Source organism: Vanacampus margaritifer, chromosome 2 (assembly GCF_051991255.1).
Source record: "Vanacampus margaritifer isolate UIUO_Vmar chromosome 2, RoL_Vmar_1.0, whole genome shotgun sequence".
Lineage (NCBI taxonomy): Eukaryota > Metazoa > Chordata > Actinopteri > Syngnathiformes > Syngnathidae > Vanacampus > Vanacampus margaritifer.
Window position 1 is genome coordinate 4,340,700 of NC_135433.1, and position 20,880 is coordinate 4,361,579.

Genomic DNA, 20,880 nt, shown 5'->3' on the forward strand with positions numbered 1-20,880 from the left:
CGCAAATTTCATATCTGTTCTAAATGTACAATAAAATGTGCAATAAAATATTGTTTTTCTAATTTTTCATACTCTTGTTAACATAAAAGTTGGGAAAAAAATTAAACTAACAGAAATATGGCTGCATCTTTTAGTCATTGAATTTCATAACAATTCATACAATTTAATTAAAAAATAAAAAGATGTACTGGACTGTAAAAAACGAGTGTGCTATTTGTATCGCGATTAATCGGTATTGAATCGAATCGTGACCTATGGATCGTGATACAGATCGAATCGCCAGGTACTAGGCAATTCACACCCCTAGTCAAAAGTATAGCAATATTATGCAGTTTGAAAATAGGAATAAAAAAAATCTTAAATAATGATTCAATTAAGTATTGTGTTAAGGTCATTTTTCTGCCACTAGATGGCACAATTGGATTTGTAAGACATTGGTGACAGCTCAGTGCATTTTTCTTTTCATATTAAGAGCTATCCAATCTTTAACATGAAGTAACTTGTGAAATTCTGCACATTTTTTAAATTGCAAAATACAACTTGACCCCAGTCTCCACAAATATATGCATTATTATTAAATTTATTACTGCTAAATTTTGATGTGGACGTGTCTGCTTCGTTGCGAATGGAATTCCTCCAGTACAGGCTTTCCAAGTAAGAGGCAGTCATTAATCGCGTGTTTAAAAAAAATAGTGGCGTAAAGGAACTTTAAATTAACTCAAAATTAACACACTAATTTTGACCCCCCGATTAAAAACGTTCACATAATGCATGCTCTTTCATTTGACTGTTATCACTCAATATTTAGAGAATATTGTGAATTCAGGGGTTCCTCGCTAACATTTTGAGGTTACAAATGACAATACGTTGTCATGTGGCCATGACTGTACACTTACTGTTTTGCATTTGCTGTAAATGCAAGTTAGCGATAGACTATGGTGTGTTCCGACTTCCATAGCTCATCCTGTTTTTTCTCTCACATGTTTCATACAATGGAACCTCAAATTACATTCCAGAGGTAGAACATTTTAGAAACCGATCCCAAAAAAATTGCTTTTTAGTGCCACTCACAGTTTACAGTCAAACTAAATATAAAACAAAGAGCGTCACAATTAATCATTGTGAATTTAAAACAACCACATAGCTTTGCCTTTCAGTCCGCTGGCTCAATGCTAATGCTAAATAGCATTTACGTTGCAGTGCTATAATCCTTTAAGCAACGGACAGAACACAAAGACAGACAATAAAAAACAGTACTCACTGTCACATATTGTTTATCCTCTGCAAAGAATGACTACTCTTATATACTCCCGCCCTGATGAGCTAAGAGGAGGTGAGTTGTCTAATTGAACCAAAAAGAGCAGCATAATTAACAGCCATTCAATTAATGAAGTGTGACAAAAAATATCATTGCTGTATGTTCCTATAAAACACAATATATATATAAAGTGTGTCTTTATATATATATATATATATATATATATATATATATATAATAAATTATTATGTTTTCATTATATCGATAAATAAGCAGACACACTTTCTCCCTCACACACATGTAGATAAATACCTCAACCTCAAACCTCACACATACTGTAAGTGTGGACAGGACCACACACGCGCTACCACACACACTAAATGTTTTGCAATGCTATAAACATTTATTTAGGTTGAAAGGACAAATTTTGTGTGTGGTTTGCACGTATAAGTGTGTATATGAGAGTGACATGTTTTTGCGGAAATGGATGGAAAGTTACACTACACGTGTCATCAACGGGCAGTTCAAGAGCATAAGTCCACAAAACGTAACCACGTGACATAAAATAAATACTAATACATTTGTGGAGACTGGCGTCAAGTTGTATTTTGCAATTTTAAAAATGTGCTCTTCATGTTAAAGATTAGCTAGCTCTTAAAAGGAAAAGAAAAATGCACTGAGCTGTCATCGTCTAACAAATGCAATTATGCCATCTAGTGGCAGAAAAATGACCTCAACAAAAATCAATATAAAACTTTTTTTTTTACAGTACAATACATATTTTGCATTTTTAACTAAATTGTATGAATTGTTATGAAATTCAATGACTAAAAAAATGCAGCCATATTTCTATTAGTTTAACAATTGTTTTTCCAGTTTTATGTTAACAAGAGTATGAAAACAAAAACATATGTTATTGTACATTTTATTGTACATTTAAAACAGATATAACATTTCCGATTAACTATTGAAGTCATGCGACTAATTACAACTACAAATATTAATGGCTTGACAACCCTAATTACAAATGTTATTTATTTTTTTTAAATCCCCTGCCAGCTCCATGATGTTGTCATGCCCAAGAGACTTAATGCATTGCTGGGATTCAATAATGGCGACTTCACAATTTTCACTTAGGGGTGTTCTCACCTTTGTTGCCAAGGGGTTCTTGAGGGAACAATAAATTTACCCTGTTATATAAGCTGTCCACTGGCTACTTTTCATTATGTCAAAATGTCATTTCTTCAGTGTTGTCCCATGAAAAAAATATAATTAAATATCTGCAGAAATGTGAGATGCTGTATGTGCAATTTAAGAGCACAAATGCAAGTCTTGTATGACGGCTCAGTAGTAAGATATTAAACGTGTCAATTTTGCTTCAACTCAGTTCCTTCAGCTGACTGTTTTTCAAATACATAAATAAAGGTACTCACAGTTTATTATGCCAGGGCAGCTGCCCAAATTTTCCACTCTTTAAAACGCATCCATGATACTTCCAGGTTCTGACACAGGCCTGGCTCCGAAGTCTTCCCTGCGTGTGGAGAGAAAGAACCAATTAAAAAGAAGAAGAAAAAGACAATTTCAAGGTCTGGTAATGACGACTGTGTAGTCAGTCACGGCATCATATTGCACTTGTTTGCGTCAGTGACGCTAAACATTTTGCAGCTGTTTTTAAGAAGTGCCGTTGATCAAATCTGAAATCTGCCGTCCCCTTTCTGCTAAAAAAAAATGACTTTTATTATACAACAAGCAAAAGGACGCTTGTGCAATTCTTAAGGTTGTTAAGCAAGCGAGAAGAAGGCCTTCAAAGTCATTAAAGACGCGTTATTTCAAATGAACAGACCTCTCGAAAGGAATGTCGTTTTACACTAAATAAATGTGTGGAGCGCGGTGAGGCATCTTTATCTTTGGATTTTATGTGCGTGTGTTAATCTCTGACATTTTAAATGGGCCTTTTTCGGTTTCCACGGCAGCGGTAGGAAGCCACATTAAACTGGCAAACGCAGACCGCAACATGCAGAATATGTACAAAACACATACACGCAAATGTGTGAGGCCACATTTGGACGTGTTGGTAATGTCGAACCACACACACAAGTCACGCTGTTGCCTCAGCTCTGCACTCTGCCTGGGTGGTCTGTGCTGAAAATGTTTATGATCTAAAGTGAGCTAATCCAACTGGCTTGTTTCGCTGAATTGAGAATGATTTACAGGATGCTGCAGCAGAGGAGGAGCCCCGAGGAAATCTTAAGGCTCCATTTCAAGTCATTCTGGGTCCAGACGCGCACGCTTGTCTCTCACCCCCGTTTCTCATTGCAATGTGTTTTTGTATTTTCTGTCTGGTGCTTGGACAGCCGTCTTTAACTAACAAATTAGCTGCACTCTGACAGCAGGCACAAAGCTCTTTTTCCCCCTCATGGAAAAGGGAAATCTTCATCATGATATCAATCATGTCTTTCATGCACTTTGCACTTCTAATAGCACTGCCTGTTGAAAGCAGCTTTTCTTGAATCCAGTATTTGAAGCCCAAAGTTCCATTTATCCGTTTTCTAGACCAATCCTATAGGGCTTGTCACAGGAAGGTAGCACCTATCCTAGCTGACTAGTGGACGACACCCCGGATTGGTTGCCAGTCAATCACAGACACTTAACTCTTTGACTGCCAAAAACGTTAAATAACGTTTAGTAAAATCCTATGGAGGAGTGCCAAAGACGTTAAAAGACGTTTGTTTCAAAACAGAGGTGAAACTAACCATTTTCTATTGTTGATTACTGAAAAACGGAATAAGGTAGAAACAAACTTTTTTTTCTGATGAACGATGAGAGTCCAATCTTTCATTTGGTAGTATGTGTGTTTCCATAGTCCAAACACAACATTTTCTGTGGACCTTGAAACATCAGTCAAAAATGCTTAAATCGGCTGGCACCCACGGCATCCCTTTTCTGAAAACTTCTGGCAGTCAAAGAGTTAAGAGACAAATGACCATCCCCACTCACGTCATTCAAATGTCAACCCACGGTTCTTACACTGAAGTCAAGCGAGTGTACCACTACGCTATCAGTGATCCTGGTCCAAGGTTATAAAGGACTATTTGGGTCACACCTTAAAGCAGAGGTGGGCATCGAGGGCCGGAGTCCTGCAGGTTTTGCATGTTGCCCTTCTTCAACACAGCTGATATATGATCAGCTCATCAGCAAGCTCTGCATAAGCCTGATAACGATCCTGCTGATTGGAATCAGCTTGTGTTGGAAGTGAGAAACCTCTAAAACCTGCAGGACTCCGGCCCTCGAGGACCGAGATTGCCCACCTCTGCCTTAAAGGCACAGTGTGTAATAAGTAGGGATGTAATGATAACGGCAATATCGTGATATTAAAACTGCCACAATATATCGTCGTCATCATGTCACAATATTAAAAGCAGCACATCTGTTAAAAAAGTCGGGTTGATTTCCATTTGTGCAGTTCTAGCATGCTCTGGTGGCTAGTTTTTTACTGCAGTTTAATTTTCACAAGGCACGTTTTGGCCCTTCTATGTTTGAAATCCACGCTAATGGTCGGATGCTTGACATAATATGTGAATAGACTCAATATGTGTAAGAACGCAATGTGTGCTTGCAAGTAAGTGCCTCAACATATACATAATATTTATATAATATTTTTGTAATATTTGTCATTGCTGTAATGTACAAAAGCACAATGTGTGTGTGTGTTTTTAGTATGAGCTCTTTTTTTTTTTTTTTTTACAATATTGATAACTTTTTTTGTATCGCCAACCTCCCCACAATATCGTGATAATTATCGTATTGTGACATTCGTATAATGCTAATATCGTGTCGTGATGTTTGGATATCATTACATCCTGAGTAATTAGTGACCATTAGGTGTCGCTATAGCATAGAAAGCATGTATTTAGAATCACACACTACGGTGGCTAAGAGAGACCACACTTGGCAAGCCTATCACCTCGGCGAGCGACGGCGACTTGGAACCGGTGTGAAGCCCGGCGAGCGACGGCGACTTGGAACCGGTGTGAAGCCCAGCGAGCAACACCGAAAAACCGAGCGAGACAGATTTAGCTGGAGCAGTCGTTTTTTTTTTTTTTTAAATGAATGAATTATTAGTTCAACACTAGATGGCGGTGGGGATCACTGACTGTACCTTTAAGTATGTTGATGCCAAAAATATAACAGTTATGTTAAGTTCAGCACCTAATCAATTACTTGGTGGTCTACTTAGTTGCATATACTGCTGATTTAGGGTTGTACCAACAATTTAATGAAACATGAGACAAAATGGAGAAATTGTCACTCACAATTTAAGTATGTTAACCATAACAGTGTGAGTCAGAGTGAGTTATAATTATGATCGATTGGGCCAGTTTGAAAGTGATAATTGTCCCTTGAAGGAAAGATATACTTCCTGGTTGAGCCGCTAGCCATGCAAGCTAACAAAATGGCGCCCAAAGTAACCTGTGTATTTTCCACGAGCACATTTTTGAGGGGGGGGGGGGGGAACACTTATGGCAACTTGTGCCCCCAACCACTTAGTTGTGTCATTTAATTACCTTTGCATCTCGGTCCAAACGAGCTAAATGAGCGCTAACGAGTGGCACTATGGAGAAACTGTGCACTTTTAATTCATTATGGTGCATTGTGGGACTTGTAGTAAGAACGTTGTAAACGCTGGACAATTATATCATTGTTTCATATAAATTGCACATGACTTTACAATACACTATAATTTTATTTATGTATTCTGGCATTGGTGGAGTCTAGTTTATATGTACCTCATTCCTCCCTTCCGAGCTGCGACGGGCAGTCAGTCAAGCTCATCTCCTGGCCAGAGCAAACACAACCGAAGGCCGCATTCCCCGAGCTCAATTTGCTGTTACGTCTCTCTCAGCTCTGTGAAATGGGAGTTGTCAAGCTTGAAGTCAGGACTCAGGAGGAGTTTTTAGGTGGCTTGTGGCTGCTAATCTCTTCTCACCACTCTGTGTTACTGTGAATAAAAATCGGGGGAAAGTAAAGAATGAGAGCGGGGGGGGGGGGTGTAGTGGGAGGGGTGGCCACGGGGAGCATTCCATAACAGTGAAGTAACAAAGTAAATCAGAAAAACATTCATACATATCGTATTTTTTTATTATTAATAATGATAATAGTAATATTATAAGATTAGATTTCATTGTCTCAAATAGTTTAAATTATTTTATGTCATTAATCAATTACATTTCCATAAACACAAAAAGGAAAGGATTTTGTTTAAATTAAACAAAATACCTTATTCCACCACTGTACAATACAGTACTGTACATTTATAATTTTGTAGCGTGTTTTTTTATCTTCTGGAACCACTTTGTCCCTGGGATTGTTTCCCAGTCGGACATGTTACGGTTACACACCCTCGCAGCAACATTCAGCACAAGTTGTTCATTTCGCCTCATTGCAACCATACAGCAGTCGGTTAAACTCTCTCCGTTGTTGGTTTTATCAAAGGACTTTTAAGGTCGTTCGCTGTCGAATCCCAACTTTTCGTCACCCGTCGACTAAGCAGCAGTCTTGTAGATTTACAGTATGCTACGTGCTAACTGTTAGCCGGGTGCTAACAACTCTTTGACAGCAGCTCATTCACTTTACATGTGTCGACCGGCAAGAGCTCACTCGGGATTCAGGAGTCACTGAGAGGTAAACTTTTATAGACATTTCGTGGTATTCAACTGTTTGTCTTGTTGGCACGTTAATGTGCTCAGCATTCTGTCGGGAGTTTGATGATACCCAAATTTACTGCCCTTTCACACGTTTCGTCATTCACCTGACACTTATCTTTGCTTCTCTTGTGCAATATTCATCTCATCATATGATAGCGTTATATACATATATGTATTTGAAATACCTTATACCTGTCACTGTTGTGCTGACTCCCTCCGCTCTAAAGAGTCTCAAAGGCTTAATTTTATGACGATGACAATTTGTTGAGATGCTAGATAGTATAAATAGGGCAGTACAGTATGTGGCTAACACGTCTATCTTCCAGTCCATGTCCCGGGTGATTGTTGTGCTATTTTTCTGTATTAGTGGTAGCAAAAATGAATGTAATGTGATTTAACTGAGTTGGTGTCTCTTGCAGTCATCCCTAGCAGACGTCATGGAGCTGCAGGCGGTGATGATGGCAGCTGGCGGGGGCTCACGGATGACCGACCTGACGTACAACACCCCAAAAGCAATGCTTCCAGTTGGCAACAGGCCCCTGATATGGTACCCTCTCAGCCTGCTAGAGAGGGTTGGCTTTGACGGTGAGAAGCAGGTCTTTACGTTGTATGCTTGCTTCATTTGCTTGTGTTGCTATGATTTATTTTATTTTATTTTTTATATCTGAGGATGTTAAATTTAATTTGCATCCGTCTCGTTCAATGCAATGAGATAAAACAAAAAATTATAAAAGATAGGTATTGTATACATTCATCCCTGCTGGTATTGTATAAAATTTCAAATATTTTATTTTTTGCCAGATATCTCGATAAGGATCCGATAACGACATTAATAATAATAATACAATTCATTTGTAATGCACTTTACATTTCAAAAGAAATCTCAAAGTGCTTACAATGGGTTCAGTAAAAACTAGGCATTTCTTTAAAAAGGAAAACAAAATATCACTCCAAAAGGATATTTAAAGTGCATTTTATTTATTTATTATAACTGACATTAGCACAATTGGCAATAAAAAACAGAATTGAACTCGCGTTGTATTGCAACTGTGCTTTAGTACTACAACAGGTATTTACCGTCTTTGAATAATTTTTTTTGCAATCGTAACTGTTCCACTGTTTAAAAAAAAAAAACTAGGGACCAAAAGGAAAAGCTATTATATGAACAATATATTCACAATTGAGAAATAGGGATCAGGCCAGTCTGTGAATGGCAAAAATTGGCATATTATTGACACCCATTGAAATGCATTGGGGAAAAGTATGCATTACATATTTTTTATAGTAATAATAATGCATCAGAGATATATAGTGCTTTTTTTGGACACTCAAAGATGCTTCACAATGGATGCATTATTCACATACTCACACATTCACACTCTTGTGGCGGTAAACTACGTGCGTAGCCACAGTTACGGCCCCTCTGACCACCACCAAACATTCACACCATCCATACGCCAGTGTGAGTGACACTGGAGGGCAATGTGTGTGAAGTGTCTTGCCCAAGAACACAACGGCACATGATTTGGGGAGTGCGGGAATACTGGACAATTGGCTCTACCCCTGAGCCACGGCTGCCTCAGTAATCAGCTGTTTACTCCGTAATAAGTATTTTTTTTTAAATTGTTTTTTAAAAAATCGGTATCGTGCCGGCCTCAGAAAATCCATATCGGCCAAGCCCTAGTAGGCAACAAGTGAGAATAGCACTGAATAATACACACGTGCTATATTATTGCCTGCACTACATTCAACAGGAAATATAGACCGTCAATGAAAGCAAGTAATTGTGTAAAAGTAAGTGTATGCATGAAATACTGTAATGGAAAAAAAAGTAATTCCACCAGAGGTGGGCATTTTACATATTTTTGACTAGGGATAGACCGATAATCGGCGTCGATATTCAGCATTTTATGAATATCAAAATAGGCCTCTTTTTTTGTTTTGATGGCCTCTATATTAAAAACCGTTATTTTTGCTCCGACGGGCGCTTTTTGCCTCCGTCTAATCTGAGTCAGCGACTGTTGACTCCCTGCAGCATTGGCCCGCCCAAAGCACCATCTGATTGGTTGCTCGTGCAGTGCTAACAGCCAATAAGCAGCAATTAGCGGCTATATAGCTAATCTAATAGATTGTTTTTTAAAGCGACTATTTCCGAGTTATTCCGGCTAAGAGTTAGCTCGCAAATTGGTAGCTTGCGAATTAGCAATTTGGGAGTTAGCGTGCGAGTGAATGGTTAGCCCATGAGCTAACAGTTAGCTCGCAAACTAACAGTTAGCTCGCAAACTAGTGACTATTTGTGAGTTAGCCTGCGAGCTAACCGGTTAGCTCGCAGGCTAACCTAATAGCCGTTTTTTAGCAGCTATTTGGGAGTTATACCGGGGTTAGCTTGTGGGTGAATGGTTAGCCCGCAAGCTAACAGTTAGCCCGCGAATTAGTGGCTATTTGGGAGTTAGCGTGCGGAAGTCACATTATAGTTGGTGCAAAAGCTAATAGCAAACAAAAAACCTTTAACATGTTGCAAATCACAAAAGCTGTTTAATAAACATGTCCTTGAAGGAATTTAAGCAGTCAAGTGCTGGAGTTTTTATTATTATTTTATTATTTAATAAAAAAAAAAAAAAAAAAGTATATCGGCTTCAAATATCGGTTATCGACCTCCCTAACGATAATCGGTATCGAACTTGAAAAAAATAATATCAACCCATGTCTATTTTTGACTGTTTCGTTGCCGTCTCGCCTTCTGTAATTTTCAGTCTGCCATTTTTTTTCAAGCGAACCAACCTGTAATCGCCGGTCCACCGTTTTATTTGGCCCACGCTTCTGTCGTCACTTTGTCACCGCTATTTTAGGACCGACCGACAAAGGGGCATTCTGTCAGTATTGACGGACTGTCTGTCAGTCACTGGCGTCAGTCGTCCTTTTAGTTGGAAGAACAAAATGACTGATACTCTCCTTAGTCGACGCGTTCACATGAAACACACATCAGCCATTTATTAGTCCACCTATTTTTTTTTTAAGTTTCACGCCATTCATCATTTGTCAGAAAAACGGGGGTCCTTTGGCGACGGATCGACGGACAGTCCGTCACTCCCGACGAACTGCCCGCCTCTGCATACCACCCAAATTACATTAGCAATTGTAAGCACACTATTGGTAACAATACACTAATGATGCCATCTAAGTATTATAAAACATATATTTAGTTCTAGAAATTGCATCTCAATGGACATATGAGAGGATTTAAATGAATGCAGTTCACTTTGAAAAATATTTTGTCAGCTATGCATGCTGTTAACTCCCTGATAAAACGGCCACTAGTGGGCACCAGTGACTGGTAACGGCAACCCTTTTTCGAATACTCGATACCTTGAACTAAGGCCGGCATCAGCCTGGTACTGACCTGGTTTCTATACTACTTCTTATATAAATTGTTAGCAAGTAAATTGTCTCTGTCACGTCTGTTTCACCCCATGCTGTTTGGTACTTGGATTACTGATTACTGGCGTATCACACTGCTTGTTTCATGGTATGGGGTTTACTATTATGTTCCTTTTCTGGCTATTTTTTCACCAGCCTGTCAGCACTTCATCAGCCATTGTCAGGTGCTTGCACCCTGATTCCACTTAGACTGCAGCGTTTTGGCATCTTGTCCTGCGACATACGCTCGGTCCAGCAACACTTGGCTTATAAAGGGATTTGTTGCAGTGTGCTGTTCTTGCCAGTAAACAGGGCTGCTCATTGTAAAATAAAATAAAAAGCCTGTTGCTCCTCACTGCCCTTAATAAAACTACATTTTCAAATATAATCACCATGTGTGGCCAGCACTTTTTTTTTGACTGTGTGCAGCCAGCGAGCCAAAGGCCTGCAATTTACTTTTACTAGGCTGACGCAGCGCGTGATCAAATGCATTACACAAACTATTTTATACCGATAAGGCAGCAATTCTTATACGCATTAAACATTTCTGCTGGTGTTATTATCTCTTTGTTGGTCAAAATGTGTCGTCATCTAGGTGACATCTAATGTGACGTTTGAGATCATTAGAGTTATTAAACTGAAGCCGGCTGCAGCCAAGTCGTGCACCCCATTTGCCTCAATTGCTTCAAGACACAATTGATCAACAATCAGTTCCAATTTCCAAACAATTGACAGGTTTGTTAATCAATGAATTGAACGTTATGCCCTCTTTAGCAAAAACTTCAATACACGGCAAATATGAGACAAAGGCACACTGCGATTATATATGTGACATATTTATTGCTCTTTCATAGGGACGCCAGATGTATAATATATCATATAAGCAGCAGGATGTACAATCTTTCCGGTTTAAGCATACAACACATGAACATCGTGTTCTCCTTCCTTAATGGTCAAACTTGACACCGTTATTCATCGCCGTTTGTTCTTTGCTTTGTCTTCAGAGGTGATCGTGATCACCACCAAGGAGGTCCAGAAGATGATGAGCACAGATGTCAAACTGAAAATGGACGTGAAGATGAAACTGGATTTCGTTTGCATCCCGGAAGACGAAGACATGGGCACGGCCGACGCTCTCCGACACATCCAGCCGAAGATCAAGGTGCGTCACGTACGCAAACGTTTAAACATATGACTTAGGTTATGTTTGGTCGTGTACCTTATAATGCTATCGTATACCAACGCACACTTGCATCAACACAATGTTATGTACAGTAAACTGAGGAGCCCCAGTATACACACATTGATGCACATGCTAACATGGCATCCCTGACTCAAGTTTCTCCAAGTTCCTGTCTCAGTTTCCACCCCCCCACCTCCACTTTATCCTGCCTGCTGATGCTGATCCTTCGACCCATCCCTTCATCCAATTCTTTCCAAACAGATGAGGTCACAGTTTAGATGGCTACTCTGCCAGCTCATTCATTCATTCTCATCCTGTGGTCAAGCACATCTGTGCACCACTTGTGTGTGGCTTCTTTGAGTCCACTAGCCCAGTGGTTCTCAACCTTTTTTCAGTAATGTAAAATGCAAAATGTTTTTTTTTTCAGCCAAGTACTCCCTAACAAGCGCCAAGGATTACTGATTGAAAAAAAAAAAAAAGGCTTAAAACCGAGTGCTGCGCCATCATTGTCTGATTTATTAAACTTTGGAACTCTACAGTGGAACCTCGGAGTTCGAACGTCTCGGAACTCGTACAAATCGGACTTCGACCCAAAAATCGGAGTAAAAAATGCCTTTAACTCTTTGACTGCCAGACGTTTTCAGAAACGGGTTGTCCCCAGTGCCAGCAGATTTTAAGCATTTTGACTGATCTTTCAAGGTCCATAGAAAATTATGTGTTTAGACTATGTAAACACACATACTACCAAATGAAAGATTGGACTCTCATCTTTCATCAGAAAGAATTGGTTTGTTTCTACCTTATTCCGTTTTTGAGTAATCAACAATAGAAAATGGTTAGTTTCACCTCTGTTTTGAAAAAAAACGTCTTTTAACGTCTTTGGCACTCCTCCGTCGGATTTTACTAAACGTTATTTAACGTTTTTGGCAGTCAAAGAGCTAAGTAAAAAATGCCTCGGAGTTTGACCTCATTCTCGGAGTTTGAACACCCAAGCAAAGACGAACGTACCTTGATCGGGTAGCCGAGTGATGCCGAATGCTCACGTGCGGTAGTGGAGACAAAGTGTTGCTCATTTCCAGTCAGTGCGGGTAAATATTCCCGGAGGTGCTCCGTACATTCGCGAGTGCGTTTGGATTTTTCCACGACAATTTTCTTCAACACGGGCCAAAAGAAAGACAACAGTGTGAGAAAAGAACAGTGGCAGAAAAGAAAAATGTACAGTGCTATGAACCATAAGGGATTTAGGAAGGAGATTATCTTGCCGTTGTAACTACTTCCGTAAATACCGGCACAAGGACCCCCCCTTAGCTGTTCAACAACATGCCTGATGCTAAACAGCACACAAGGACTTCTTGGTAGTCTAACAATATGCCCAATGTAAAATACACTAACTCAGCACTGAACTAAAGCTGCATTCATTAACATAGCATTTTTCATCTACTGAGGCCATCACACCACAACAAAAAAGGTAAGGTATTTTTTATTGTTAAAACGCTGTACGGAGTGTACAATAGTGTAAAAATAGGATTTTTCTGTTTTTGGAGCTTGGGAACAGAATAATTGCATTTACATTATTTCCTATGGGAAAAAATGCTTCGGAGGTTGAACAATTCGGACACAGGAACGAATTATGTTCAAACTCGGACGTACCACTGTGTTTGTATTTATGCGGTCTCTTGATCTATGTGGGAATAAAAAGTTATAACTAAAAAAAAGAAAGAAAGATATAATTAATGTATTTATAAATACAGATTTGGGCACATAATTATTATGAACATTGAGTATCCTCCTTTGGGATCATAGTAAAGCTTTGTTCTCAAATGTAACTAATTAACTACATTTTAAATAATGTTTTCATGTGATTGACAGGTGATATAGGTGGCATATGACAAGTTGGGTCAAACTATTCTGGTATGGGGGAGATACTGGGTTTTTAGGATACTGAAATTGATTAGCCTACTGAATATAGAATTCATTTTATGACCTTCTATTTTTCTTAGATATTTAAATATACTTTTGGAATATATTTTTAAATCTCAGGGCCTGGAGTACCTTCACGTACTCCCAGGAGTACAGATACCCCATTTGAGTACCACTCCCCAACCCTAACTTACCTCCCGTGGCAATACTGATGTGTTTTCACGAGGTAGTAGTAGCAGCAGATCAAATGTCCTTGATGATTTGGTAATCCTCTGCAGGGGTGGGCAAACTCGGCCATCGAAGGCCGGAGTCCTGAAGGTTTTGGAGGTTTTCCTCTTCCAACACAAGATGATTCCAATCAACAGGATCGTTATCAGGCTTATGCAGAGCTTGCTGATGAGCTGATCATATATCAGCTGTGTTGGAGAAGGGAAACATCCAAAACCTGCACGACTCCGGCCCTTGAGGACCCGAGTTTGCCCACCACACCAAAAGGCTGTTTAACTTGCACAAACATAAATATACCCAACTTCACTGAGTAATCAAGTTTGCGCTGCTTAATGCTAATCTGCATAGCCAACAAAAGCCAATGCATCTGCTTATTTTACGCAAAATCACCATTGGCCAAATTAGGGTGGGCGGCATGGCTCAGTGGTAGAGTGGTCATCTCCCATCTGTAAGGTTGTTTGTTGGATTCTCATCCCTGGTGACTATGTCAAAGTGTCCATGAGCAAGACACAACCCCGATTTGCTCCCAATGGACCTGGCAGCGCCCTGCATGGCAGCAGTCGGCCATTGGTGTGTGTAAATGTGTGTGTAAATGGGTAAATGTGAGGCATTGTAAAGCGCTTTGGGCTTATATAAAAAGCAGTCCATTTACCATTTTGCTATTTAAATTAGGTAGCGATTATATTGGGCATGAATGAATTGCACCCTCTGCTGGTTGCTTCCAATTAGTGACAACCACTGTCTCTTTTTCCTGCCAAGATATTTTGTCTACACAACCTAATTCCACTGATACAAATGTTAGATCAATCAAATTCTGTATGACTGACAAATTTCGTATCCAAGACTCTGCCGCCATCAGTAACTGTCACACAGCTTAGTTCTGCTCGGCCTATAAAGATGCGTTTTGACAGGCTGAATGTTTTCCCCCCTCTGGCATTTTGTATGAAATCATCGTGCCTCTTATTATTCCCCCCCCCCGCCCAAGAGTTCTTTATTTAACCCGTAGTGTAACCGCACATAAGCACACTCCAATGGGACAAGTTCCCTCACGCTCCCGTTGAGGATATTGGAGTCCGTAATCCTTTGAGCAGCCAGCTAGATTAGAGGCATTGAGTTACACACACACTCACACTGGAGGGTGATGAGTGAGGGACCATAACCATGGCCTGCCAAATCCCAGCAGCGGAATCATTCAAACTGTCAGTCTGGTGCATGAATACAGAATAGACACACACACGCTAGCCCATCTCTTTATACTAACAAGCATTCTATGAGAGGATTTTGTGTTACCGATCAAACAAAATACTTAGAATAATCCATCCGCATTCTGGGGGAGGAGAAAACTTCTGCTCCCTGAAAAGAGAGATTACAAGCAGCACATTTTATTTTGTCTAGCGAAGACGCACAAAGGTGGAGGCCTATGCCTGATTATTGTCAAAGTCTTTCACGTTAAGACCAATGAGTGAAAGGTGTACTTAAAGTGCCCTTTTTTTTTTTTTATCTTTGTATGCCCAAAGCCTCTTGCACGTTTTTATTACCACTCACTTTTAATCACCTGGCAAGACCTGAGTGAGTATCCAGGCTGACTCAGCTTCTGGTCTACAAATGTTTGTCGACATTCAAGCCACATGACAAAAAGATAAAGAGAGAGACATTGGGCTGAGATGGAGAATGCTGTGTGAATGTCTGATTGATGGGCATGATTGTCCCGAACGCGCCTTAAGGGATTTCTAGAATAAACAGAATCAAATTGGGTCACTTACCACTTCTTATGTGTGACAGTTGCTTCAAGCTTGAGGTTGTTATATTCAATAACACAACACAATACAATAAGATCAAGTTAATTGTTTTCATCTATCTGTAAAAATCTGCTTTCGCTTGGCTTTTATAGTTCAGTTCACAAATGTTTGATTTTCTATGGCCAAATAGAATGCAAAAATGTGTTGAGACGCTGTTAGTTCTCAACTAGTTTGCTTTGAATTTTTTTTTTTAATTCTGTTACCAGGTGTGTTAATATAATGTAACACATCTTACTTACTACAAAATACCGCAAGGATGAGGAAAGACACTTTACTTTACTGACCAGACGTCCCATTTGGACCGAGACAGTCCCGTTTTTGAGTCTTTGGTACGCCGTCCCTGTGAAAATAGCCAAACCTATTGTTTTGTCCCAATATTACGCATCTCTGTGTCCCGTTTTTTTGCCATGTATATCCAACATGCAACAAATCATACTATAAAGCCTTTCGACGGGAATTCAACTGTTAAATTCCTTTCTATTTACTACTTCCAAATTCATGTTTGCGTTCTTGTTCACATCTAATCGCTAGCAGGCGGAACTAGAACTACTTCCCGCTTTCATGTCTAAGAATCATGCGGCCTGCCAAGTAATTGCTCAATAAATAATGAACAATGGAGCCGTTTACAGTGGCTGTATATTAACTACAAATATCGCAATACTTGCGTAGGCGTATCGGGAGACAAAGTATCACAATTAATCGCGATATCGATACATCGTCACACTCCTAATACAAACAATAGGAAAGTTAACTTTTGTAGCCCTGGAAAAAAAAGAAACTTGCAGCAATATAGGGCTTAAAGGTCTGATCACACTGATTTGTTGATTGTTTTTTTCTCTTTCACTGCCAGACGTTTTCAGAAACGGGTTGTCCCCACTGCCAGCCGATTTAAGCATTTTGAGTGATCTTTCAAGGTCCACAGAAAATGTTGTGTTTGGACTATGGAAACACACATACTACCAAATGAAAGATTGGACTCTCGGCTTTCATCAGAAAAAAAAAGTTTGTTTGTACCTTATTCCGTTCTTCAGTAATCAACAATAGAAAATGGTTACTTTCACCGAAATTCTCTCTTTTGAAACAAAAAACGGAGAAAAAGAGCTTTTTGTGAAACGATGTTATTTCATGCACTCTAGTGAATTGTACACTTCTTTTTGTCCATGAATGATGCCACAAACACCTAAATAGTGCTTTACTTCTGTAAAACGCTTTCACCAACAATGAAAAAGTGTTTTTTGATTGCAAAATACGTTTATTTCCATTCAACAGTGTAACAATTTGACAAAACAATTTCGCAAACTATTTACAAATGTGTGCAACTGTGGTACTACTTACAATTATGTGGATGTTTCAAATACAGTTTTTCCTTTTGTAACGCTCTCCTGCGTGCAAGGAGACGCCAGGACTCGCACAACAGTTTACTTTCACTTTCACATTGGTCCGTTTTGCGTGCAAACGTTACACTTTCTTGACGGCCTTTTTTTCCGGGGAATAAAAAGCAAGTAGCAGACTGTACACACTTCCTCCGATGAATATGCATTGGACTCGGGGCACTCTCCGTCGTCCGATCGAACGTCCGCATGTGCGTGCTCGGTTGCGTTCCGCGTTACGACACCGTCATAGCCGCCACGTCAGCGGTTCCAATTTCGCCGTCAAGCTCGGATTCACCTTCATCATCATCGAGGATGATCACCGTCGTCATCAATGTACTATTTTAGCGTTGGTCGATGCCTTTCGTCTTGTAAGTGTAGAGCTGCTTGCAAACGCTCGCCATTGCCCGTTCCCTCCTCCATCTAGCTCCATCTAACGTCTTCTACTGCCGCGTCAATGCTTCTCAACCACGGAGTCACCACCCTCATCTTCATCATCGATGATGATCATCGTCGTCAACAATGTGCTCTTTCAGCGATGCTTTTGGTCTTTGAAAAAAACGTCTCGGGTGTGAGCTCCTCGCGACCGGCCGCCATTTTTCCTTTGTCTTCCATTCTCATCTCCTGCTCGACGCTCTAGCTCCGCCTCTACTGACGCCCACCCGATCTTGTCAAAAGAGAGTCATCGCTGCCCTCTAGGGGCCAAAAATAGTCATTAGGCACAACAGACAGACTTGAAACTTTCTCCAGACATGCGGAAGGGTTTCCTCTACCCGTTTCAAAAAAATAAAAATAAATCATTGGATGACGTCTTTTGACGTCATTGGCAGTGAAGCGTAGGTTTTTACTTGACGTCTTTAAACGTCAGTGGCAGTGAAAGAGTTAACAGACTTATCCCTTCCATGGACAACTGCCGTGAAATGGGAAGAACACAAAACCGTATCTCGTACAAAATTCTTGTTGTCCTCCAGTATTATCACACAGTTCAAATTTCCCAGCAAGAATACCAGCATCAAAAATCCGGGAACCACAGCTCGCTGTTTTTGTCCTGTAAAAAAGGCTTTCAGGGACGAAGCTGGAAAAAAACAAGCAAAATATATAAAAGACAGTGTGACTGCATGTGTGGCAGTATGTGTGTGGTCCTGACCTGTCCAGATATCCTGGCTGTTGAAAGGCCAGAGTGTCTCTGTCTCTTCAGCTGACTCCAATCCGCCGTCGCCTGTGAGTGTCCGTGTGTGTGTTCTGTCTCGAGCATGTGTAGCAGCCTTCGTGTGTGTTTGTGTGCGTGTGTTAAGACAGAGTGGAGAGTTGAAAGGTCTGTGGGTCGCCGTGTCAGTCGATCTCCAGCAGACCCCCGCAGCCTTGCAGTGGCAGCTTCCTGTCGCCAAGTCCAGACCAGGCTATGCTATAAGTTGCCACCAGGTCAACTACGTGACCTTTGAACTCATTCATACGCTGCCCTCAAAGTGCATATTATGACCAAATTCATGTGTGATGTGCGCTTTTTAAAAGAAAAAAAAATGTTTTGAAAGTTTGAGCTGCAAGCGAGCTTTAGATACACCGATGCACAATCTCAAGGTCTTTAAGCCGCTTGAATATTTACTTCCGGCTTCTTCAAGTTTCTCCATCTTTTTTCACTGTAGACAAAAACACATTCAAAATATCTGCTCTTTTCACTCTGAAATCATTCCGCCACCTTCTAGCCGCCATTTGATGTCATGGGCGCGCTGCTTTTGAAATGTATGTATTTTTATTTTTTTTTTCAAATTCAGGCTGTGGCAGCAAACGCCCTTTTAAGGCACACATACTAAACAAAAATAGAAACGCAACACTTTTGTTTTTGCCCCCATTTTTTATGAGATGAACTCAAAGATCCAAAACTTATTACACATACACAATATCACCATTTCTCTCAAATATTGTTCACAAACCAGTCTAAATCTGTGATAGTGAGCACTTCTCCTTTGCCGAGATAATCTATCCCACCTCACCTCAGGTGTGCCATATCAAGATACTTAGACACCATGATTAGTGCACAGGTGTGCCTTAGACTGTCCATAATAAAAGGTCACTCTGAAAGGTGCAGTTTTGTATTCTTGTTGGGGGGGGGGGAGGTCTGGGGACTTAGAAAAACAGTCAGTTCTGAGTTTTTTTATGAGTCCCCAGACCCCCACCAATAAAACAAAAACTGCACCTTTCTAGCTAAATTTGGGGAATACTCGCGTTTGTTACACATATAAGCCGCACCCGACTGTAAGCCGCAGGTGTTTTAATGTTACTGCACCGGGTTCCCGATACTTTCTTTTCCATAATGAGGGCACAAATTGTCTTGCTTTCGTTCTCTCTCCTACTGTATTTGGGGCTCACTTGGTTTGTTTTGCTCCGCCTAACACTCTTGCGCTTCCTTTATAGTGCGCCCCCTTGTGATTTGGTGGATAAGTTGCACCTTTGTATTAGCCGCTGGATCGAATGCAAGTGAGAAAAGTAGCGGCTTATAGTCCAGAAATGTATTCATCTTTACTTATTAGAGTGCTATTTTTAAGTCAACATAACAAAAATTGTTTATTCGGGGGCTGAAACGTATTTATGGCAATTCAATTCAATTTCAATTGGGAATGGTGATTTTTATATACAACTAAACTGAGTTACGAGCTTGGTCACAGAATGAGTTAAACTCATAAGCCACTGTAGTTACGGCATATTCTTCCACATTTCTTCCCCATTGTAGGCCCGAAAGAAGTATCTCTGTCAATAAGACGGCGGGTACTAATGGTAGGATTAGTCCTCATGCTGACAGCCCGCATCACTGAGCAGACAAATGGCTACTGTGAAAAGAGGCACAAGTTAAAACGCATTCACACATATACACGTGATGTGGGATGCAAGTGGTGGTCTGTTCAAATGGCTGATATTGCTTGCACTCCAATGCTGTGTAAGTGATATCTTAATGGCGTTCACAAGCGGTGTATTGTTGTTTAAGAATACTTAGGTTTAGTGCATTAGTACTTGAGATACAATAGTCAAAAATACCCTTTCCACATTCACAGTCACTCTAGCCTCAGATTATTTTCAGACTTCTCTTTTTTAAGTGATAAGTAACATTTAACATCAGTATACAAGTAGAAGGTGCAGTAATTAATAGTAAATATGTGCAATTTGTTGGTAAGCTTCTCTGGTCATTTTCATGCAAGTCATAGCTATTCAGCTGCCTACCATTTTTTGTTGTTGTTTTTTACCTGCGCTATTATTTTCTTTTTCCAACTTCTCCTTATTCGGGAGTTGGCGTTTTGGAGGCACCCCTTTCATCTACAGTGTGTTTCATAAAATTTGATATCATTTGAGAGGCTTAATGTTGAACAATGTAAGTTTTATTCCGTTAAATTTTAATGAAAAATTCAAACGTGGATTTCATAGCCTATTTCATAAATGTTCACTCTGCCTGAGACACGGTACCCATCAATTCGGTACTCCAGATTTTCTTCACCCCAAAAATGAATATTATGCTTATTGACTTTGTATGGAATGTGGCTTCATCACTGAAAGCTAAATTTGGGGAATACTCGAGTTCATCTTCAGTCGAAAGCAAGTGAAAAAATTAGCTTTTAAAGGTATTAATTATACCGTATTTTTATCGGATTATAAGGCGCACGTTCAATGAATGGCCTATTTAAAAACTTTTTCCACATATAAGGCACACCGCATTATAAGGCACATAGAACAAAAGCTACTGTAGTAGCTGAGGTTGCGTTGCGCATCCACTAGATATTTTTATTTATTTGTTTTTATATATATATATATATATATATATATATATAGTGCGGAAAATACGGTATACAAAAAATAGTAGTTATCAAATAAATTCTGGACAAAATATAAACTTTTTATTGCTGAAAATGGCTCAATGAGTCAAGTATCCCTTTAAGCTCCCTGTTGTCTACAGTAAGTAAAGTTTTACAAAATGTCAAAATATCTGAAATGTAAAAATGTTACCTTAGTTTTA

At 39.8% G+C, this 20,880-nt stretch overlaps 1 protein-coding gene and 1 long non-coding RNA gene across 2 annotated transcripts in view; one reads left to right on the plus strand and one right to left on the minus strand.

Moving 5' to 3' along the window:
• The window catches only part of LOC144044290 (uncharacterized), a 52,420-nt gene extending 46,156 nt beyond the window's left edge, over positions 1 to 6,264 (minus strand). Inside the window, exons 1-2 of the long non-coding RNA XR_013291242.1 lie at positions 6,046 to 6,264; positions 2,692 to 2,789 (exon numbers count right to left, since the gene is read on the minus strand). This is a non-coding gene — a long non-coding RNA (uncharacterized LOC144044290). The remainder of the gene's footprint in view (positions 1 to 2,691; positions 2,790 to 6,045) is intronic.
• A 377-nt stretch (positions 6,265 to 6,641) lies between these two features.
• eif2b3 (eukaryotic translation initiation factor 2B, subunit 3 gamma) overlaps positions 6,642 to 20,880 on the plus strand; it is a 43,364-nt gene continuing 29,125 nt past the window's right edge. Inside the window, exons 1-3 of the mRNA XM_077559862.1 lie at positions 6,642 to 6,940; positions 7,383 to 7,548; positions 11,385 to 11,542. Coding sequence (XP_077415988.1) covers positions 7,401 to 7,548; positions 11,385 to 11,542 — 306 coding nt within the window. The 5' untranslated portion in view covers positions 6,642 to 6,940; positions 7,383 to 7,400. The remainder of the gene's footprint in view (positions 6,941 to 7,382; positions 7,549 to 11,384; positions 11,543 to 20,880) is intronic.